Below are 21,834 nucleotides of genomic sequence, written 5' to 3'. Positions count from 1 at the left end.
TGTGACGCCGACGCCCACCTGGGCAAAGAAAAAAAAAAAAAAAAAAACAAAGAAAAGACTACGAATCCGGACCCAACCACAAGACCGCGGAATAATGCACAGCATAGTGAATCCAGAAAGATCTTCAAGCTGCAAAACTACACCGACAGGTAAGAAAACTATTCGTTCCTGTTCATGACGACTGGTCGAGTACTACTGCTGATAACCGAAATGGTCAATGAGCATAGGTATATCAAGTGCAAAATAATCCATGAAGAGGTGACACTTTTCCCTGTAGCATATACAACCCAAAAAAGGATAAAAGGAACAAGCAGGTACTAGGCGCCTTCCTCCCTTTGGGACAGGCCCCCCTCGTCGAGCCTCTACCTGAAGTGTGCATGGGTGCTCAGGGTTCCAGGATAGTTACAAAGGGTTGCTTTGACATGAGTCTCCCAGAACTCCTTACTCGCCTGTAGCATCACCACCACTGCAGCTGACCAGCTCTCTGGCACACCAGCCACACACACTCGTCTAACAGAAGAGAAGAGGCGCACCACCTCCCTTGCAGACGTGTATCAGAAAAGGAATCAGGGCTCAAAAAGGCTGAAGCCATAAACAGGCTTTACCACAGCATGGGGAGGCAAGGGCCATAGTAGAGGGTGATGGTAGCTTTCTGGTTTGAGTTCTGGAAACAACCTATCACAGTGAACCAGCTCACCACGACTTTATGAACGATCAAAGGATTATCACCTTCAGACTACCATCAAACAAGTACCGCGCCATCACAGAGCATGCGTAGAAGTGAATGTACGTCTGTGAACGAGCTCCTCAACCAGGGCTCCTCTGGCAAAACCCCTGCTTAGACTTCAACCCTCCCTTAGGCAGACCCTCTACTTCCCTCAGTTGTATGAGCACTCTTCCACGCCAACCCAAACACTTCCAGCTGCTGGCGGATTCCTTTCTTACGGACAGTGCCATTTCCATACCCAACGGTCCGACCACACAGTTCCCCCCCACGAGAGCACTAGCCCCGGTCTCACCTCCTGGATCTTGGTTTTCACTTCAGGAGACGGGTTTGTTCCGCCTTTTTGTATCTTCAGTTGTTGCTTGGCCTTGTTCACATCTTTTTCCACTCGTTTCCAGTCCACTTTGATGTAGCCAGTGTGGTTCGCAATCTACAAATGAGCAAAATCGGTATTTAGGACAAAACACAAAGGGCACTAAGCAAAGCAGTGAAAAAAACAAAAGCCACAACATGTTCTAATGTTGAACCAACGCAGAAAAAACACTTGAATGAAAGAATGACAGACCTGCAGAAGGAAAAAGCCACCTCCGACAGCGGTTGCAGCTAACTTCCCCACCTTCTTGAATAAGAAGCCAGCACACCTGCAAGCAGAGCAGGTGGTTAGGAAGCAAACCAACAAACAGTGCAAGGCACCAGGGGTGGCCTATTGGCCAAGCTGCTGACTTTAAAACCTGCAGAACTGGGTTCGAACCCTAGCTCTGGCTTTTTACTGGAAAATACTGATCTGGATGAAACACTATCTGCACATGCTTAATATTTCAAAGATACGTAAAAAGTCACGCAACTGAGAAATGTAATGATGTTAAGCAATTCAAATGAGTGAATAGCCAATTGATATGAACAGCCTTGTATCATCCACCACCCAAATACTATTCACAGCAATGCATTGGAAAACAATTAGGTGCCCAAAATATATAAACACACACACACACACACACACACACACACCACAAAACTTCCCTTCAATAAGAAAAGACCGGGACCGCGTAGATGCGAGCAATTATCTTTTGATTGTGCCAAAAACTCGGGACTGATGCAGGACGCGTTTCGGCTGCAAACAGCCTTTATCAAACTGCATAGCGCCATTTCGTTAGTGATTAAATGCACCTGGTGAGCAAACAAACATAGTAAAAATACTACAATTTTGTTCTCTCAATAATAGAAAATAAATGAATGTCAAACAAATATAATATTACAGTTCCAGAAGGGGATAAAACATTTTGGCACACAGCTCCAGAGTCCTTAAATCTGATGTATATTGGAATGATACACATATATATATATATATATATATATATATATATATATATATATATATATACACACACACACACATTGTATATAGATCGATCTGGCGATGGTTGGTCTCCTGTGAAAGAAGACCCTTATGTTTGACGCTGATTTGACAGTGACTGGTCCTTTGATGGGGCTGTGGCTAACCGAGTAGTGGAGATATATACGTATATATCTTCACTACTCGGTCAGCCACAGCCCAATCTACCACCACAAAAAAGTATCTCCCGTGAGCCAAACACAAACAGGTCACCAGCACCAACCGTGCATGTTCAAAACCTGAACACATTCACCATCAGACCCAAGCCCCTTGCCACTAGGGCATCCAGTTGTAACTGGCAGACTTCAAGACATTTACACTGTCGACTACTGAGCTTGCTTAAAGGCTCTACTTCCAAAAACGGGCTACATGAGGGGGAACGATGGCAGAGTGTCGAAAGGGTAACCAGAATTTGGGACTGGACACCTGTAGGAAGATGGACTCGAAATCATGCCCTACTCCACTCATTTATTTGCATGTCTGTTTTATTACCATCAGGATCTAACAATGCGTCTGCTGTGTCGCTGGTTGACAAAAGGCTATATGTTTTTTAGAACTGTGTCTTTATCCATAGACCCCAAAACTCGCCACTTGTCAATCGCCTAGGACTGGCTGAAGAGATTGCAAAGCAGCAATCAAAGACAATTCCATTCTTTTAGAAGCTCCAATGTGTGGTTTAGAGGCACCCACCAGTCAAGTATTACTTATTGTAAGTGACCTGGGCGTCCACAACATAAAGCTGCTCAGTGCCAAACCTACCCATGAAGCCGACCCCATTCTTGTGCACATCTTCTCAGCCAGCAATAGAATTTTGTTTGAAAAGCATAATCCTTATGCAGGGACCAACCATTTCCCATTCAACATTCGGATTTTAAAAAGTCCAAAAATCAGAATCCTTATCACGCAGCTGGAAATATTTCAGATATGACCCTTACCCAGCCACTGCCACTCTCATGGGGAAGGAAAGCTGGGCAGCCTCTTGAACTCGCTCTAGGGTGTGTTACCACTGGCTCTTGAGGACACGTAGATCATTAAAAAATAGAAACCGGTCACTAAAATTAAAAGAGAAACCACCTTTGGTTCTCCGCTAAACTAAAACATCTCAAGCTCACGCAGGAGCCAAAAGAACATAGCAGAAAGATTAAGTGACCCAAGTAAAAAAAAGCCAGGCATCTTTGTCCATTACATAACAAGTACAAATCAAGGAGGCAAAAGCTTGCTGTTCCTTGGGTCCCAGTCTTTCTAAGGAGGGCTTCCACATAACAGTAGAGCTGTAGTCAGCAACAGCCTCCCAATCCAATATTCTGCCTGCTCAAAGGCTGCGTTACGACACCGCAAGATGTTGTTTACAAGATGGCCTTTATTTGTATCATCATTCCCTATAAAAACTTTCTACCTCCTGCTAAGGTGCCCACCCCAATCGGGTTTAGAAGCTTTCTCCTCATCACAGAAGAGCATCTGTAGCTAGCCCTCAAGGAGAGACTTCTCACAGTCTCCCCTATAGAGCTCATTCCTGCTAACTTCCTGAAACCACTGTTCCCCGTTTTTCAAAATGAGCTTTTGTCACTCTTTAATAGTTCTTCAGCCGAGGTTGTTCTCCTTGAATGTTGGACACTTGTGGTAGTTAAACCACTGTAAAAAAAAGCCTTGTTGAGTCCAACAGACCTGAATAACTTTCGGCCCATCCCACTTTTATCTTTCATGGGGTAAGCTATGGAGAGAAATAACTAGCCCTAAGTCAGCTGCAACCATTTGTAGAAGAGGCCTACGTAATGCTTAACATGTAGCTTAGTTAAAACGCTGAAGGGGTCATGATCTCAACCCTAAATGATATTGCGCGCCCAGTTGATGGCAGAGATATTGGTAGGTTTCAACAACATCGACCAGAATGGATTGCTTACATATTGGTCTGCACTTGGAATCTCAGGTACAGTCCACAGTTGGACCAAATGGTTCCCCTCAGGAAGACCCTACACAGTGGCATTTCTCCATTTCTTCTCGTATGAGAAACGTCCAAGCTGTGTTGTGTGACATGTTGTTCCCTTAGTGTTTAATAACCTATGTAAGCAGCCCCATGCCACACAGCACAGAAAGAAGGGGCACAGCTTTCTGTATAAGCTGATGACACCCACTCTCTCACGGAGGGCTTCTTGGGCCAGCTCTGTAACCCTGTGGCCCTCTGCTCCACTGCATACCAACTGTTCACTGGTAACGTCTGCCAACTTCCTCAAACGAACCCAGCCAAAAGTAGATTTTGATCACTTCTTTCAGCGACTTGTGTTGGAACACATCTCCTGGCTGATAGTAACAGAACTACACTCTGCCCGTTCAAATGTCATCTGTAACCTGGGGGTACTGACTGACTCCCACTCTTCATTGAATGCCCATGTGGCAAGGGAAGCAAATTTCTGTTTTGCTCAACTTCACATTCTTAGGAAAATCTACCATTTATTTGTCCAGCTCTTCGTGTAACAGTAATCAATGATCATACTGAATCTAGATTTGATTACACCAATTCCATTTACCTTGCAATGCTGGCCAAAAGTCTTCCTCAACGCAGAACATGGTGGGCAGACTGTTCAGTGACATCAGATGGGACCACCTCATCTCTATAGCTTTGTGCTTATGCCCCTCATTTTCTACATATACATTCCAGAATCATCTTTGTTTCTATATTCTTTATTTATAATGCAAACATATATAAAAAACACCCTCCACTGGTTTTTTCCGCTGTCCTCTAAACCCACAGCCTCCCCGTTCATCAGAAATGGCATCCTAGTCCCACGTTAGTGGTCTTAGGCCTTATACCTTCTTGCCAACATCCTGTCTTTTTGTCGGCCACAGCTCTCTGTCATTTACGGTCTGCCAAAGTTGACTTCATTCGCATGTGCCTTAGGGGAGAGCTCGTCATTGCAGGACCCACCATTCCATTTGAAGTCACATGCCTCATGTGAGTATGAACTGTGTCAGGGTGATGGTAGAACCAGCTTTGCTGCCAGAAATAGGTGGGATATGATCCTAGTGTAGTGGGTACGGTGATTCTGCTAGAGTGTCTGGAAATATCCCCTAGTCAAGTTGATTGTGTATAATTTTTCACAAGCGTAGAACTCTCCATACAGGATTTTACATGTGTCACAAAGATGGTTGCTCTCAACTCATCTCGGGGATTATCTTTAAATCTTTACCATTGTACACAAGGTCATTTATGCCAAGTCCCCAGCTTTTCTGTGCTGCTAAATTCACTCCAAGTGCTCCGTTTACTTGTCATGTTTCCTTCAGTCATCTTCTCCTCCTAAAGACGGTGACTTGCGAGACCGGACCCTCTCCATAGGGGCGAGCAAACCTTTGGACACCATGGCATACAGCCTGCAAGCAGAATCAATCTATGCTTCTTCAGCACACGCATGACAACTTGGCTTTTTACTTCCTGCTCTACGCAGCTCCGCTGGTTTTTAGTTTACTTTCTCAGCTCTACCACTCTTTGACAGGCAGACTAGATAATGGTTATGGCTTTAACTAATGTGCAATGAAGCCCTGCGTACATGGATTTAGGAAACAACATTAACCGCCTCTGCTTCGCTGCATCGCCCTCAGTACTGTCCCATGCCCCAGCAGGGTTACAGTCATTCCTTCACTGTGAACCAGTGTCCTTGTCAGTGCTGTGCTATGCCAATGGCAAGTTGCTGTCACAGCCTTATCCCCCCCCATCCTTTTCACTAAGCACCTCATTATTTCTACATGTGCGCCTTGCTGTGCTTCTGCGGCCTCAGACTGTGCCCCTTATGCACCAGTGAAAGCGCTTGGGGAGTTTGTTACTACACTATTAGCACCTCATTATTGCCACAGTTACATCACACTTCCAGTTCAGGGCTTTACACTGAGAGGGAACTGGAAGCCTCATATGCCTATCAGTTCCCCACAATTCCTGCCTGTACACCTAAGGGTACAGACAGAGGGCGGCTATTGGACAGGTTCACCTGGTGGAAGAGATTCCTGGAACAAGAGTTACAGCATGAGAAACCTATACTTACTGGTATGTCTATTCACCTTCCTCTAACCTCATCAACATACTTGGAGTGGGGAGAGGGGATCAAACCCACATTTTCTTTTGAAAACTGGGCCTCCGCTCGCTCGCATACATAGCAAAGTATATTCTGAAGGCATGCAGCATGGCCTACATGGCCACCTCGCAGATGTCTCATGGAGAACGGCTAGGACTAAAACTGTTGGACAATGAATGCTAACTAGCTATTGGTTATGCCAATTTTGCACTCGAGAGGCTTTCCAGATGTGACTTCCACTCAATACCACCAGGGCCTGCAGTAATTTCTGTACATTTGTCCAGGATGCAGCTCAGCCAGATGTCTCTCTAGTCAGTGAGAGTGACCTTCCACAAGTAAACAAACATTTAAAGTACCTTTCAAATATGTGGTTTACACGCTGCTTTCATCTTTGGACTAGTCCTCCTAATGTAGTCTGGTATATGGAGTTCTACGAAGTCTCAACATTCATTGTTAAGGTGTTCACTGTCCTGTACAGACACAGGCCGCAATGAACCTTTCCCGACACGTTTCGTGCTATGTGAGAATTAGAGAACTATCCTTATGCTGGACAGCCTACATGCAGAAACCTCACTCTTCTACTATCCCCAGGTGCTACACTGGATCCAGAAACGTTTGCAACAGTTTTCCTTCATTGGCTCCACTCCAGTGTCGATTACAGTGGAGCTGTGTCATAAATGGAGTCATATAGTGCCACCCAAGCTCCTGGACGGCAGTTCCTCATCCATTGGTTTCTGAGTCCATATACCATCAGATCAAACATGGATGTGCTGTGAAGGACTACACTGGGATCCTATAACTTGTGGAGCCTGCAACCATCCCCCAGGACAGGGATGTGGGTGGATTGGTACTGAATCTGCAGGCACCATATCCAACGGAGCGATCGTTACCAAAGGTTAGAAAATGTTTCTTCTGATGGAAACTTCTACCTGCAGATTCCTCACCATAGCCGTAGCCCCTACGTGGTGGGTCTGAAGAATGGCAAAACCAGGAGACATGTAGTACAAAACAAGCAAAATGGTCACCCACTCCTGATTTTAGAGTCCAAGCAATAATGCTCTGTGAATGTGAAAAGGAAGCCCATGTCGCTGCGTGACCGATCTCTGCCATGGGAACTCCCCTGTTTAGTGAGGAGATTGACATTTCCGCTCTGGTGGAATAAGCATGGATTCCCTCAGGTGGTTACGTTTTAGCAAGGCCATAACATTTTTATGCAGAGGGCGACCCACAGCGCCAGCAGCCTCTCCTGGAATGCCTTGCCCACATATCAAACAAAGACCTGCTCGTTAGACCTGAACTCGGTCGAATTAGAAGCAGACTGCCCGAGGAGGGTCCAGCACATGCACCCTCACCTCTTTGCTGTGATGGAGTGAAGGGAAAAAAGTGTGGAATGTAAATAGACTGCCTCATATGAAGTGGGGTAACCACCTTGGACAGGAAAGTCGCTTTAAGGTCCCAGGGAGGCACAACAAAGGGAGAAGGTGGGAACATGTATGTTCTCATTCAAAAATTTTAGAACAGCCAGGGGCTTAGAGAGAGAGCTGATCCAGAAGACAACTTGGAACTGAGACGTCATCAATGTAACCTTTAACTGTGCCCACTGCACATGCTTGCTGAAATTAAGAGAGAAAACCTCAAAGTATTTGAAAGGCGTGCTTTCAAGGGATCCACACACTGGTTTTAAAGCCAGTTAAGGTGGTTCCAGGTATTCCAGGTGGCTGGTGACCAGCCAGATTCTGTGCACCTGTGCACAGGCAGAGTGCCTTAGATCTTTCCGGCAGAGAATATGAGACATCTCACCTCCCTATTTAATCATGCACCACACTGTAGTTGTGTTGGCTGTTAAGATCTGGACAAATAAGGTTGTGAAGGGAAGGCAGGAAAGCCTTCAGTACCAGGTGAATCGACCTCAACTCGAGCAAATTGACGCACCACGCACATCTAGAGATCAGAGACCTCTGGTCTCCAGCTCCTCCCAATGCACACACCATCCCACAGTGGAGGCGCATATCACCACAGCGGCCACTACTGACGGTGGCCAAAAGGGCTTCTGTGGAGTATGTTTTTCCTCTACTGACTACCAGACCAGTACAATGCATGAATTCCAAAGATGTGCACATATGCATCCTGACATTCGAGAGACACCATCCTGTTTTCTGCTTCCAGGGATCCTCACGGCATGCGGGCACTGCACTGGATCGGCATTTTAGCTTTCGAGTCAAGTTTTTTTTCAGTGACCCACCAAGGCCGCAAAATGGTCTATCATTGAAATAAACTATTTTTGGTAAAGTGTGGTTAACCCCATCAGAAGAGGCAAATAGTCTATTAAAAGGCGCATTTGCCAGCTCATTGGTAAAAGAGCAAACTGAGATAACTGACCACAAGATCTATGTTACAAAATGGCTCGAGCACAAACAGTTTCTCGCAGTGTCTAGAAAGTACAAGGAACACAGTATGGAGGTGGGCCAACATCCCTTGACAGTACAAGTGCTGATATCTAGAACCTACTTTTAGTTGCTGCTACACAAACCTCTATTTAACTTTTGTATGGCACTGAAAAGTGGCAGATGCAACTTTCAACCTCGCTGCTTGTGCTCAAGGCCCTCGTATGAGACTTACAACCTTGCATCACTCAAGACATACAAGAGTACCCTGCACGCCACAAAAGCCTTAGCGAAGTCTATACAGATAGGCCATCTATCACCTATTTACTCTGTTTTAAAGTGCAATCGTTGACCCTGAGAATGATCTCCTGGCAGGGCAGAGAACCTAGTACGCACACCAGGAAACCTACCAACAGAGAGACATCAAGGTGTGTTGAAGAAGCAGATTTTGAGAAGTCTCCTGAAGCAGAGATGGCAGAGTTCGGTCTTCAAATGAGAATTCCACACTCAAACACCTTGAGAATGGAAGGCAAGCTAAGAAAGTGTTGGCTTTAAAGTGCTTAAAAGATTTTGCTTCTCCCCACGTCTGTTATAAACTAATGAGGTCACCCAAGAAGGCAATAGGACCTGGGTAGCATATAGTAAAAACAACAGTATGATTCTATAGCACATAGCAATACTCAATTTGCAATAGAGGCAAGCAGGAAAAGAACATTTTAACAGATCACACTTATTGCGGTTTCAAATAATTTAAACCAAATTTTATATTTTAAATTTCAAGGTCATGTATAACATCGACATTTTTCTACATTCTGGTTGCTCTGAAGTAGGTGGAAAAAGAGGTGTTTATATAAACCATGGTGTTTTGTACCACTATCGCCCCTCCCTTATCGGCTGATTTAATCACAATTCTATTATTATTCTTTAGTGATTCCAGGGCTTCACTTTCCATTTTGGATATATTGTATATGACATATTCCTTCTTGGAGACCACATTTAATGTGTCTCTCAGAACCACCTACTCAAAAGCGAGTACTTTGTGAGACATGAGGTGAGATGAGGGGTGGGGGTGAAATTCAAAGGTGGTCCAAGTCCTGTATTGGAAAATTGGGATTAGGTAGGGATTTTGTTAAAGTAATGCCTTAGGCACCCTTTCCGAAAGAATGAATTCAACTCCACTTTCAGATTAAACGCACAGACTTTTTGGAATTTATTTCCCCTGGTCACATATGGATTCCAACATTGTGAATAATACAAAGGCATGCTCTTTGCAGCCTTGATAATTTTTTTTAAATATTTTTTATTAAAACAAGGCATCAATAAACACATCGCTGCATAGTACAGAAGAGGGTCGCTCACAGTATCAACATACAATACGATAAATATTGGCTGGGGGATGGGGGAGAATGAAACATCAATACCATAAATATTCACCTATACGGGTCATGGGGAAAATGGGACATCAACGACTACATTTGCAGGTGGCACACAAATATTCCCTTTGTAATTATTCCATGGGCCCCCGACACTGTTCCACCTCCGAGGACGACCCCTTGCCAGGTAAACATTTTTTTCACGGAACATACACCAATCCATACTTTCTCTCCACCCCTCCATCGTTGGCGGCCCTTCAGAGCCCAACTGCTGTGCTATGTTTCGCTTAACAATCATGGCCCCCAACGTGACCCATTGGGTCTGTGCAGTGTTTAGGTCCGTAGGCTCCCAAATATTCAGCAAGCATCTCCTAACTTCCGGCAAGAGAGCCACACCTGTCACTTCCTGCGTAACATCATGGACAGAGCCCCAGTAGTTTACCATATACCGACATTCCCATATGATATGGAGGAATGTCCCCAATTGACCATATCCCCTCTCACACAGACCTTCCTCCGTTAAACCCATTCTCAGCCTTAATTATTTATGGATATTTGAAGGGGACATTGTTTAGCTGAACCCATGAGACCGGCACAATGTGAGGACGTAGGCTTCCTCATAAGCTTTTTTTGAATATACATGTTTTGTAGATGGCATTTTTACCTAATGTAATTATTTTACACCCCCAGATTCTATTAGTGAAAATTGTCGACACTTAACTAAGAGAGAAGGGTGTATCAGGATTGAACACCTTCCCCCCCCCGCATATGTTGTGGCTCCACCGTTTTAGGTCAGTGGTTATACCTATATTATTGACGATGCAAGTGTTTCTAATAGGACCCACTCTTTATTTATTGTGTCTGTCTTTTTTTTTTAGGTTGCCCTATATACATCACCCCCTATCACCGTCCTGATGAAGACCCGAATGACTTCGCTTAACCTCAACAGTCGGGTCGAAATGCCGACAGCAATAAAAGCCTGGATTGAGTATAATTATCTCTATGAGTGGTGGGCTTTGATTAAGTCATTACCTCTACAAACAAGGAAGATAACAGTTGGTTAAGAAACTCTCAGACAGACGGTTTTGAGTTTGGCTAATGTGAATGTCACTTTCATAGCCATGGATGTTATTTAAAAAGAATTATTTTTCTTTCTCTAATCACAACGCGCATGACCATCTCAATAAACACCTCATTTTCCACCTATTTCGGAGCAACCAGAATGTTGAAAAATGTATATGTTATACATGCCCTTGAAATATAAACTAGAAAATTCTGTATAAATTTGAAACTGCGTTAAGTTTTATCTGTTCAAATTTTCTTTCAACCCCCATCAGGGCATCTAGCTGGGTCCAACTTAAGGAGGCATGGTGTGCAAAATAACGATGGTCTGGGAACTGTGTCTACTAATTACCAGTGGCTGAAACTAATGTAAGCATTCCACCCAACACTTTTTTGTTTACTAGAGTGTGTTGCCTTAAGTGGGATGGGTATACCCTGGCGTGGGTCCCGTGCACTCTGTGTCACTGGAACCAAGCTACACCTGGCTGATGATCCCCAACTGAGGCGAAACAGGTCCTAGGTTGCTTGTCTTCCTGTTTAGGGAGGACATGGCGCGGCAGTTTGGGCTGGACTGTTCCCATTGGTGCTGGGTCAAGACGATTTGCATTTGGGGGAGTTCAAACTGAGGTGGCATGATGTGCAAAATAAAAATGGATTGGGATGCGGCCCGAGTAATTACCAGTGGCTGAGATTACTTCAAGCATTCACCCATCACTTTTTTGTATACTCTGGGCTATCCACTCCATATTTACAAATTTAAAAAGTAGAAGATTTGAGGCAAGGAGACTCAGCAGCTTCATGGATTCCCATGAACTGCCTCCCTAGCAACCCCCCAGGGCTGAATGAAACCCATTCCCCCCAGAGTCTAGTCTCTTACTCAAAGGCACATTCCCCAAGAAACACACAGACCATAGCTCATCCTGCATCCAACAAGCACATACACAACCCTTGTGGTTCAGGCCTTGTCTTGCACACGCAATCCCAGCATGGGCAGTGCACACAAACATGCCCGCCTTCACCCACCCACGTGCCCTAACAAGCCCCAGGTCCCTAATAATTGAACACCAATGACAGTCAAGGGGGGATACTAGTAACTTGCCTGCATTACCTCTTCTGACCATTACCATACCATCCCCATTGTCTCATTCACCATTACATTGCAGGCCATTACCTTGGGCTAGAGGAAAAATTATTTATAATATTTTTTTTAATGTAAATAAATAGAACATAAAATAAAAAAGTAGCTATTAATATAAATATACAATGAACCACTGGGATGGGCTGAGACAACGGCTACTACCAGAGTTAGACTAACGGCCCCATGTCCTTTTTATAAAAATAAAAAAAATGATGTTCATTAAATGAACTCAAATTAATGTAATATATTTACCAATGGCTGAGGTAAGGGTTTACTGTGAACATTAGTGTTATTTTTGTTAGTTTAATTTAATTTAAATAATATTTTAGTAAGGCAGAGTATTAGAAATCTCTAAATTGAATTAACTTTCATGTCAATTTCATTTTTTTAACATTGTATTGAAGTTTTTATAGAGCCCTCCATCGTACCTCAAAGCGGTTTGAGTCGATTAAGTAATTTGCTTCTCCGCTTGTAGTGTACATGTTGGAGGAAGATGTTGGTGGCGGTACTAGCTAAAAGTGAAGAGTTGTTATGTGTTTGAAGCACAGAGATTTCCTCCTGATTTGATGCAGTGAATGTCGCTGCATCTTGCACATGGAGCGGTATGTCACAGAAGTGTACTGTAGTTTCACAAGCTGCATAAACAAACAAAGGGACTAGCATTCCTTGAGGTTGTTAAGTCATCATTTAGGCAATAAACATATAATTAAATATATATAACAGATTAGGGGTAGGAACAGCACTGGGGTAGGTTTTTATTAACTGCAGTATACACTAATGTATTGCTACAAAACACACTGTTGGTGTGAGAAAGGGTTAGGAATTTGTGACGAGGTAAAGAACCCAAGGAGATGGCATCAAGTGACGCTAATTTCAATGAGACCTCTGGGCGGAGGGGGTGATGAAACGAGGTAATGGTAGGAGAGTGGCACGCTTCGCTCAGTCAATACATGCTCCTTCTTACCATCCTGTGGCGCCTCCTATTGCCAGCTGTGTGCCCACAGAGTACTTTTCTGCAAGGGGTCCAGAGTTTTGCCCAAAGATCTTGTTCCACCAGCGCTGCCTCTTTGCGTATTCAGCCAGGTCCAACGCCTCTAAGGCCTCTTCTGCAGCCTCTGCAAAAAAGGAGGGAGGAATTTAACAATACAAATGCAATCTTTAGAAAAGATATTAACCAGGAACCCAAAAATATGGAACCAAAAGACTAGTTCTTGAGGACCCTTACAAGTGGAGGAGCTTCCGTCCCATCCTTACATCTGAATCCCCTTTCCACAATGTGCTCAATGAGTAAACCAAAGCAGGTGGGCAGGCTTGTGGTCAAACCTTCATAAGCAGGTGATACGGCTGCCTACAGTGTCTCCCTAAACATGCAAGCACTGTCTCCCTCCTCCACTCTGACAGAACTAATACATATTAATAACGTTAAAAGTAAAAGCTTTGGGGGCACAGAGAAGAAAAGGGAAAGGGAGTGACCCTGGGGGGAGGCGGGGTATATTTCAAACAACAGCATTTAGTGCAGGTAGGTTCTGTGAAAAACAACTCAGAACAATGCTTATTGTTGCATTCAGACAACAAGGTGAACCCGCACTGGGGACATCAGATACCCAGGTTCCAAATCCCACCACTAGAAGAGAACAGAGCCGCAAAGGACACATTCTAATCTTGTTGGGATGGGGGAAGCTCTGTCCCACAGGACAAGACCCACCACCAAAGGAGAATTGGACACAATCTGGAGGAACAGGGTAAAGTAGAGTGGCCCACAGGACAAAATCTAATGCCACTGGAGGGCAGCTGTGTCCCAAAGGACAAGGCCCACCACCCGAGGAGCACAGGACAAAGTATAATGCAGCTAGAGGAAAACTGTGCCAACAAGACCCATCACTGAAGGAACGTAGTGTTGCAAAGGAGACAATCCAACTCAGCTGGGGAAAGCTGTGCTCCACACAAGACTTCCCAATGGATGAGCACAGGACAATCTAATGCTGCTGGAGGAAAGCTGTGCCGGACTGAAAAAAAGACCGAACACTGGAGGAGTACAGCGTCCCACAAAACAAAATCTAATGCAGCTGGAGGAGGGGGGGGTGCCCCCACAGAACAAGAACCACTACCTGTGGAACACAGTTCACAGTATAATGATGCTAGGGGAAAATTGCGCCTCACAGGAAAGCCCAACACTGGAGAAGCACAGGAGACCATCTAAAACAACTGGATGAAAACAGTGCCACTCGGGAAAGTGCCACCTCTGGAAGAGCACAGGACGCAAACAAATGCTGCTAGAGGACTCCTGTGCCCAGCCATTAGAGGAGCCCAATGTTGCACAGGACACCATCTAATGCCACTGGGGGCGGGTGGGTGTACTTGTGTCCCGCAGGATAGGGCTATCTGGGGATTTCAGTGCGCCACCGGACTAAAGCCACCACTTTTAGGATACTCTGTGTCTAAAGGGAGAACAGGATTCTACTAGAAAAATCCTCTGCTGCCTCGTTGTCTTCAACGTAGCTCCCAGCAGGGGTATATCTCTCCGTACTGGCCCTCTGCCGCTGCATGGTCTTCAACGGAGCGCCCAGCAGGGGTATATCTCTCCGTACTGGCCCTCTGCCGCTGCATGGTCTTCAACGGAGCGCCCAGCAGGGTTATTTCTCCGTACTGGCCCTCTGCTGGTGCATGGTCTTCAACGGAGCTCCAAGTAGGGCTCTCTCTCAGTACCGGCCCTCTGCCGCTGCATGGTCTTCAACTGAGCTCCCAGCAGGGCTATATCTCTCAGTACCGGCCCTCTGCCGCTGCATGGTCTTCAACTGAGCTCCCAGCAGGGCTATATCTCTCAGTACCGGCCCTCTGCCACTGCATGGTCTTCAACGGAGCTCCCAGCAGGGTTATTTCTCCGTACTGGCCCTCTGCAGGTGCATGGTCTTCAACAGAGTTCCAAGCAGGGGTATCTCTCTCAGTACCGGCCCTCCGCTGCCTTATTGTGTTCAAAGGAGCTCCCGGCCCTCTGACGCTGCATGGTCTTCAACGGAGCTCCCAGCAGGGCTATATCTCCCAGTACTGGCCATCTGCTGGTGCATGGTCTTCAACGGAGCTCCAAGAAGGGCTATATCTCTCAGTACCGGCCCTCTGCCGCTGCATGGTCTTCAACGGAGCTCCCAGCAGGGCTTGATCTCTCTGTACTGGCCCTCTGCCGCTGCATGGTCTTCTGCAGAGCTGTCAGCAGGGCTATATTTCTCAGAACCGGCACTCTACCGCTGCATGGTTTCAAATGAGCTCCCAGCAGGGCCATATCTCTCAGTACCGGCCCTCTGCTGCCTTATTGTGTTCAAAGGAGCTCCCAGCAGGGCTATATCTCTCAGTACCGGCCCTCTGCCGCTGCATGGTCTTCAACGGAGCTCCCAGCAGGGCTATATCTCTCAGTACCGGCCCTCTGCCGCTGCATGGTCTTCAACGGAGCTCCCAGCAGGGTTATTTCTCCGTACTGGCCCTCTGCTGGTGCATGGTCTTCAACGGAGCTCCCAGCAAGGCTATATCTCTCAGTACCGGCCCTCTGCCGCTGCATGGTCTTCAACGGAGCTCCAAGCAGGGCTCTCTCTCTCAGTACTGGCCCTCTGCCGCTGCATGGTCTTCAACGGAGCTCCAAGCAAGGGTATCTCTCTCAGTACCGGCCCTCTGCTGCCTTATTGTGTTCAAAGGAGCTCCCAGAAGGGCTATATCTCTCTGTACTGGCCCTCTGAAGCTGCATGGTCTTCAACGGAGTTCCCAGCAGGGCTATATCTCTCAGTACCGGCCCTCTGCTGCCTTATTGTGTTCAACGCAGCTCCCAGCAGGGCTATATCTCTCAGTACCGGCCCTCTGAAGCTGCACGGTCTTAAACGGAGCTCCCAGCAGGGCTAGATCTCTCTGTACTGGCACTCTGAAGCTGCATGGTCTTCAACGGTGCTCTAAGAAGGGCTATATCTCTCAGTACCGGACCTCTGCCGCTGCATGGTCTTCAACTGAGCTCCCAGTAGGCCTATATCTCTCAGTACCGGCCCTCTGCTGCCTTATTGTGTTCAAAGGAGCTCCCAGCAGGGCCATATCTCTCAGTACCGGCCCTCTGCTGCTGCATGGTCATCAACGGTGCTCTAAGAAGGGCTATATCTCTCAGTACCGGCCCTCTGCCGCTGCATGGTCTTCAACGGAGCTCCCAGCAGGGTTATTTCTCCGTACTGGCCCTCTGCTGGTGCATGGTCTTCAACAGAGCTCCAAGAAGGGCTATATCTCTCCGTACTATCCTTCTGCCGCTACATGGTCTTCAACAGAGCTCCCAGCAGGGCTATATCTCTGTACTATCCCTCTGCCACTGCTTGGTCTTCAACGGAGCTCCCAGCAGGGCTAGATCTCTCTGTACTGGCCCTCTGCCGCTGCATGGTCTTTAACTTACCTCCCAGTAGGGCTATCTCTCTGTACCGGCCCTCTGCCGCTGCATGGTCTTCAAAAGAGCTCCCAGCAGGGCTATATCTCGCAGTACCGGCCCTCTGCTGCCTTATTGTGTTCAACGCAGCTCCCAGCAGGGCTAGATCTCTCAGTACCGGCCCTCTGCTGGTGCATGGTCTTCAACAGAGCTCCCAGCAGGGCTATATCTCCGTACTATCCCTCTGCCACTGCTTGGTCTTCAACGGAGCTCCCAGCAGGGCTAGATCTCTCTGTACTGGCCCTCTGCCGCTGCATGGTCTTCTGCAGAGCTGCCAGCAGGGCTATATTTCTCAGAACCGGCACTCTACCGCGGCATGGTTTCAAATGAGCTCCCAGCAGGGCCATATCTCTCAGTACCGGCCCTCTGCTGCTGCATGGTCATTAACGGAGCTCCAAGAAGGGCTATATCTCTCAGTACCGGCCCTCTGCCGCTGCATGGTCTTCAACGGAGCTCCCAGCAAGGCTATATCTCTCAGTACCGGCCCTCTGCCGCTGCATGGTCTTCAACGGAGCTCCAAGCAGGGCTCTCTCTCTCAGTACTGGCCCTCTGCTGGTGCATGGTCTTCAACGGAGCTCCAAGCAGGGGTATATCTCTCCGTACTGGCCCTCTGCCGCTGCATGGTCTTCAACGGAGCTCCAAGCAGGGGTATCTCTCTCAGTACCGGCCCTCTGCTGCCTTATTGTGTTCAAAGGAGCTCCCAGAAGGGCTATATCTCTCAGTACCGGCCCTCTGCCGCTGCATGGTCTTCAACGGAGCTCCCAGCAGGGCTTTATCTCTCAGTACCGGCCCTCTGCCGCTGCATGGTCTTCAACGGAGCTCCCAGCAAGGCTATATCTCTCAGTACCGGCCCTCTGCCGCTGCATGGTCTTCAACGGAGCTCCAAGCAGGGCTCTCTCTCTCAGTACTGGCCCTCTGCTGGTGCATGGTCTTCAACGGAGCTCCAAGCAGGGGTATATCTCTCCGTACTGGCCCTCTGCCGCTGCATAGTCTTCAACGGAGCTCCAAGCAGGGCTCTCTCTCTCAGTACTGGCCCTCTGCTGGTGCATGGTCTTCAACGGAGCTCCAAGCAGGGGTATATCTCTCCGTACTGGCCCTCTGCCGCTGCATAGTCTTCAACGGAGCTCCAAGCAGGGGTATCTCTCTCAGTACCGGCCCTCTGCTGCCTTATTGTGTTCAAAGGAGCTCCCAGAAGGGCTATATCTCTCTGTACTGGGCCTCTGAAGCTGCATAGTCTTCAACGGAGTTCCCAGCAGGGCTATATCTCTCAGTACCGGCCCTCTGCTGCCTTATTGTGGTCAACGCAGCTCCCAGCAGGGCTATATCTCTCAGTACCGGCCCGGCCCTCTGCCGCTGCATGGTCTTCAACGGAGCTCCCAGCAGGGCTAGATCTCTCTGTACTGGCCCTCTGAAGCTGCATGGTCTTCTGCAGAGCTGCCAGCAGGGTTATATTTCGCAGAACCAGCACTCTACCGCTGCATGGTTTCAAATGAGCTCCCAGCAAGGCTATATCTCTCAGTACCGGCCCTCTGCTGCCTTATTGTGTTCAAAGGAGCTCCCAGCAGGGCCATATCTCTCAGTACCGGCCCTCTGCTGCCTTATTGTGTTCAACGCAGCTCCCAGCAGGGCTATATCTCTCAGTACCGGCCCTCTGCCGCTGCACGGTCTTCAACGGAGCTCCCAGCAGGGCTAGATCTCTCTGTACTGGCCCTCTGAAGCTGCATGGTCTTCTGCAGAGCTGCCAGCAGGGTTATATTTCTCAGAACCAGCACTCTACCGCTGCATGGTTTCAAACGAGCTCCCAGCAAGGCTATATCTCTCAGTACCGGCCCTCTGCTGCCCTATTGTCTTCAAAAGAGCTCCTAGCAGGGCTATCTCTCTCAGAACCGGCCCTCTGCCACTGCTTGGTTTCAACTGAGCTACAGCAAGGCAATATCTCTCAGTACCGGCCCTCTGCCGCCGCATGGTCTTCAACGGAGCTCCCAGCAGGGCTATATCTCTCAGTACTGACCCTCTGCTGCTGCGTGGTCTTCAACAGAGCTCCCAGAAGGGCTCTCTCTCTCAGTACTGGTCCTCTGCTGCTGCATGGTCTTCAACGGAGCTCCCAGCAGGGCTAGATCTCTCAGTACCGGACGTCTGCCGCTGCATGGTCTTCAACCATACTCCCAGCAGGCCTATATCACTCAATACCGGCCCGCTGCCACCTCATTGTCTTCAACAGAGCTCCCAAAATTCCACTTTTAATAGAATAAAAGTGCTGTAGTGGAAAGAGTGAGTGGCTGCACGAGGTTCCAGGTAGCACTCTGAATCAAGTGCAATGAAGCTGTGCCTGTGTGTGTGTAGCTGTTTGGATGACTGTAAAGGAAGATTAGAGCATTGACACATGGCGTACACTAATGCCTTCTTATAGGCCCTTGTGGCCCTAGCAGGTTCCAGTACGGATGCTGGTCTTTGTACAAGCTATCCTAGAACCCCAGACCACTGTGAAGTATCGGGACACAAACTGAACACATTTCTCGAAGGAACTCAAGGGGAAACTTAAAAACGAGTCCCTGGAAGTATGAGTGAAAGAACTATAATTCCAAGGGGTCCCGAGACCAAGGGTGTTATCATCAATCAAAATCATGTGCATTACGGTCTGCATCGTCATTTATTTCCAACCACTTTGTATAAAAGTTATAAACCCTATCTCAAAGCAGAAGCACTAAGGGAATTTTATTTTTAAAAACTGTACACGCTGTATATCAGAAGAAAACAATTATGCACACACCCATTCGCTGTGCTGAATGCACAAGTACATACGGAGAACCAAACCCTCACAAGGGCAAAGGTCGTACCAAACTCCTCATCAGAAAAAACAGCTACAGCATGTACACAAGAGGATCCCTCGTGTCCTACAAGCTTGGTCATTAAGGAACCAAAAATGACCAATTTGTAGTCTTGATTGGCCTGCGCTGAGACCAGCCTCCTCAGTTAGGGAGAGTGGCACGTTTGCGGTAGTCCTCTGCAAGCCAGGCTTCCATAAGAGATTTGCAGGAGCGCCTCAGGACACCTACTGTGCAAGCCTGAGATGACCTGGGGTACCTCAAGTTCCCAGTCCCATTGCCGACTTTGAAGAACGATACGAAAGTTGTACTGCATGCTGCTCATACAAGAATGTCACTGCAAGCTGAAACATGAAGATGCGAAAAGGATAGAGTTGCAATGGAAAAACTGGTCCAAAAGCCATTCTAATCACAATGATTTCTAAGAAAAAGGCCTTGTGTTACTTCTGAGCATTTGAATTAGTCCACACAGTATAACGCATAGCTGTCTGAATCTACTGCAGAGTCGAGCATCAATCTTGGACAAACTATTAGCCAACGAGTGAGGAGCACGCTTTGAAGTTTCTCCATGAATGGCCCTGTTCCGGGAGCCTGGATCCACCAACCTCTGACTGCCATCTGCACCCAGGCCGGTGAGGTCTGAACCTCTGCCCTCGTGGTTCTTCCCACAAACTAACGAAGATCATGCGAAGCGTAGCCTGCCTAAAGCTTCACAATATGCAGCCCCCCCTGGGGCCTCAGTGGGGACGAAGGCACTGCTCATTCTCTGATCACTCTACACTGCAGGCATCGGCAAACCCCACAGTCCTCTGGCTTCAGAGGCAGCAGCCAGCCAGCCCTCCCTACATCGGTGCCAACTCTTCCCGCCACCCACGCCATGACATGCGCGGCCTCGAACACTCCAGTCGTGCCCAGCAACTGGGCGCAGCAGCGCTATCTTTAGCTGCACTGTCACTGCAGAGGGGGGTAGAAAGCAACGTACCCCCCCCACACCCATGTGCGCTCTTGACAGTGACCCATGACCCCGACACCCCATGTGTGCCTCTCACCACAACCCTTCACGAGGTCAGTGACCCCCCCATCACTGTGACCCCACGCCTCGTTAATGACATGTGACACCCTCTGAACCCCCCACACCCATGTGTGACAGTGACCCATGCACTGGTGACAGATGACTCCGACACCCCATGAGTGCCTCTCACCACAACCCTTCACGAGGTCAGTGACCCCCCCAATCACTCAGACCCCATGCCTCGTAGGTGGTATGTGACATCCCGTTCCCCCCCCCCCTCTGTGACAGTGACCCATGCACTGCTGACAGGTGATCCTTGACAGCCCTCTGAGAGAGAGAGAGGGCCCCATGCACTGGTGACCCCTTGCCAAGGGGTCTGTGATACCCTCACCCACTGACCCCACGGCTCGTCAATGGCGTTTGACGCCCCCGTACCCCCACCCCCCACACCCATGTGTGCTCGTGACAGTGACCCCATGACCCCGACACCCCATGTGTCCCTCATCCCCATCACTGTGACCCCACGCCTCGTTAATGACATGTGACACCCTCTGAACCCCCCACACCCCCTGTGACAGAGACCCATGCACTGCTGACAGGTGGCCCCCGACACCCCACGTGCCCATCATGATGACCCCAGGCCTTGTCAATGAACTGTACCCCCACTCCCCTCAGTGACAGTCACTGTGTCCCCTCCCCCTGACAGGTCACCTCGCGAAGTGCCTGTCAGCTCTCGCCCCGCTCTGTGCCCGCCCCCGTGACCCCCTGAGCGCCCGCTCCCCGCCCGGGACCCCCTCGCACCCACCTCTCGCCTTCGCCGCCATCTTCAGCCTGTCCCGAGGGTCTGCGCCTGCGCGAAGCAGCCGCTCGCACTATCACGTGACGCGGAAGTGTGGGCAGAGACGACGGACCACTGCCTGCCAGCCCCGTGTCCGTCCCCATGGGGGCCGCCATCTCGGAGTCAGGCAGCGAAGGCCCGACATGGCCGGCTGAGCAGCCATCTTGGAGTCAGGCAGCGAGGATGTCTATTCTAAAGTGGCTAAACCCCTTAAAAACAACACCCAATCTGGGGAGCCGAGACCTGCCCCCGAGCTTTAACCAGGCAGTACTTTAACAAGCAATGGCAAAGCCAATCTGCAATCTGATAAATATTGACATTGTAAATAACTTTTAGCTAAGTGTTATGGAGCGGAGTGGATGTGTGTGGTGGCATTATGTGGGTTGGATTGTACTGTTTATTGTGGAATTCTATGGCATGGAATTGTGAGGTGTTGAGTGGAGTTATGCATAGTGGAAGGAAACATTTCCTAGTTAACATTTTTTATTTAATGCGATTTTATATAGCGCAAACTTTACCCGAAGGTGTCAGAGCGCTTTACATAAGAGCCAGTTACAAAACATAAGGACTTACAGTTACA

At 48.1% G+C, this 21,834-nt stretch overlaps 1 protein-coding gene across 1 annotated transcript in view; it reads right to left on the bottom strand.

The window, feature by feature from the left end:
- The window catches only part of LOC144784956 (FUN14 domain-containing protein 2-like), a 39,211-nt gene extending 17,903 nt beyond the window's left edge, over positions 1–21,308 (bottom strand). Inside the window, exons 1-4 of the mRNA XM_078664073.1 lie at positions 21,222–21,308; positions 13,100–13,250; positions 1,290–1,365; positions 1,020–1,154 (exon numbers count right to left, since the gene is read on the bottom strand). Coding sequence (XP_078520199.1) covers positions 1,020–1,154; positions 1,290–1,365; positions 13,100–13,250; positions 21,222–21,240 — 381 coding nt within the window. The 5' untranslated portion in view covers positions 21,241–21,308. The remainder of the gene's footprint in view (positions 1–1,019; positions 1,155–1,289; positions 1,366–13,099; positions 13,251–21,221) is intronic.
- Between the last annotated feature and the right edge of the window lie 526 nt (positions 21,309–21,834).

Source organism: Lissotriton helveticus, chromosome 10 (assembly GCF_964261635.1).
Source record: "Lissotriton helveticus chromosome 10, aLisHel1.1, whole genome shotgun sequence".
In the NCBI taxonomy this organism is placed as follows: domain Eukaryota; kingdom Metazoa; phylum Chordata; class Amphibia; order Caudata; family Salamandridae; genus Lissotriton; species Lissotriton helveticus.
This window is presented reverse-complemented; position numbering and strand designations above follow the sequence as displayed.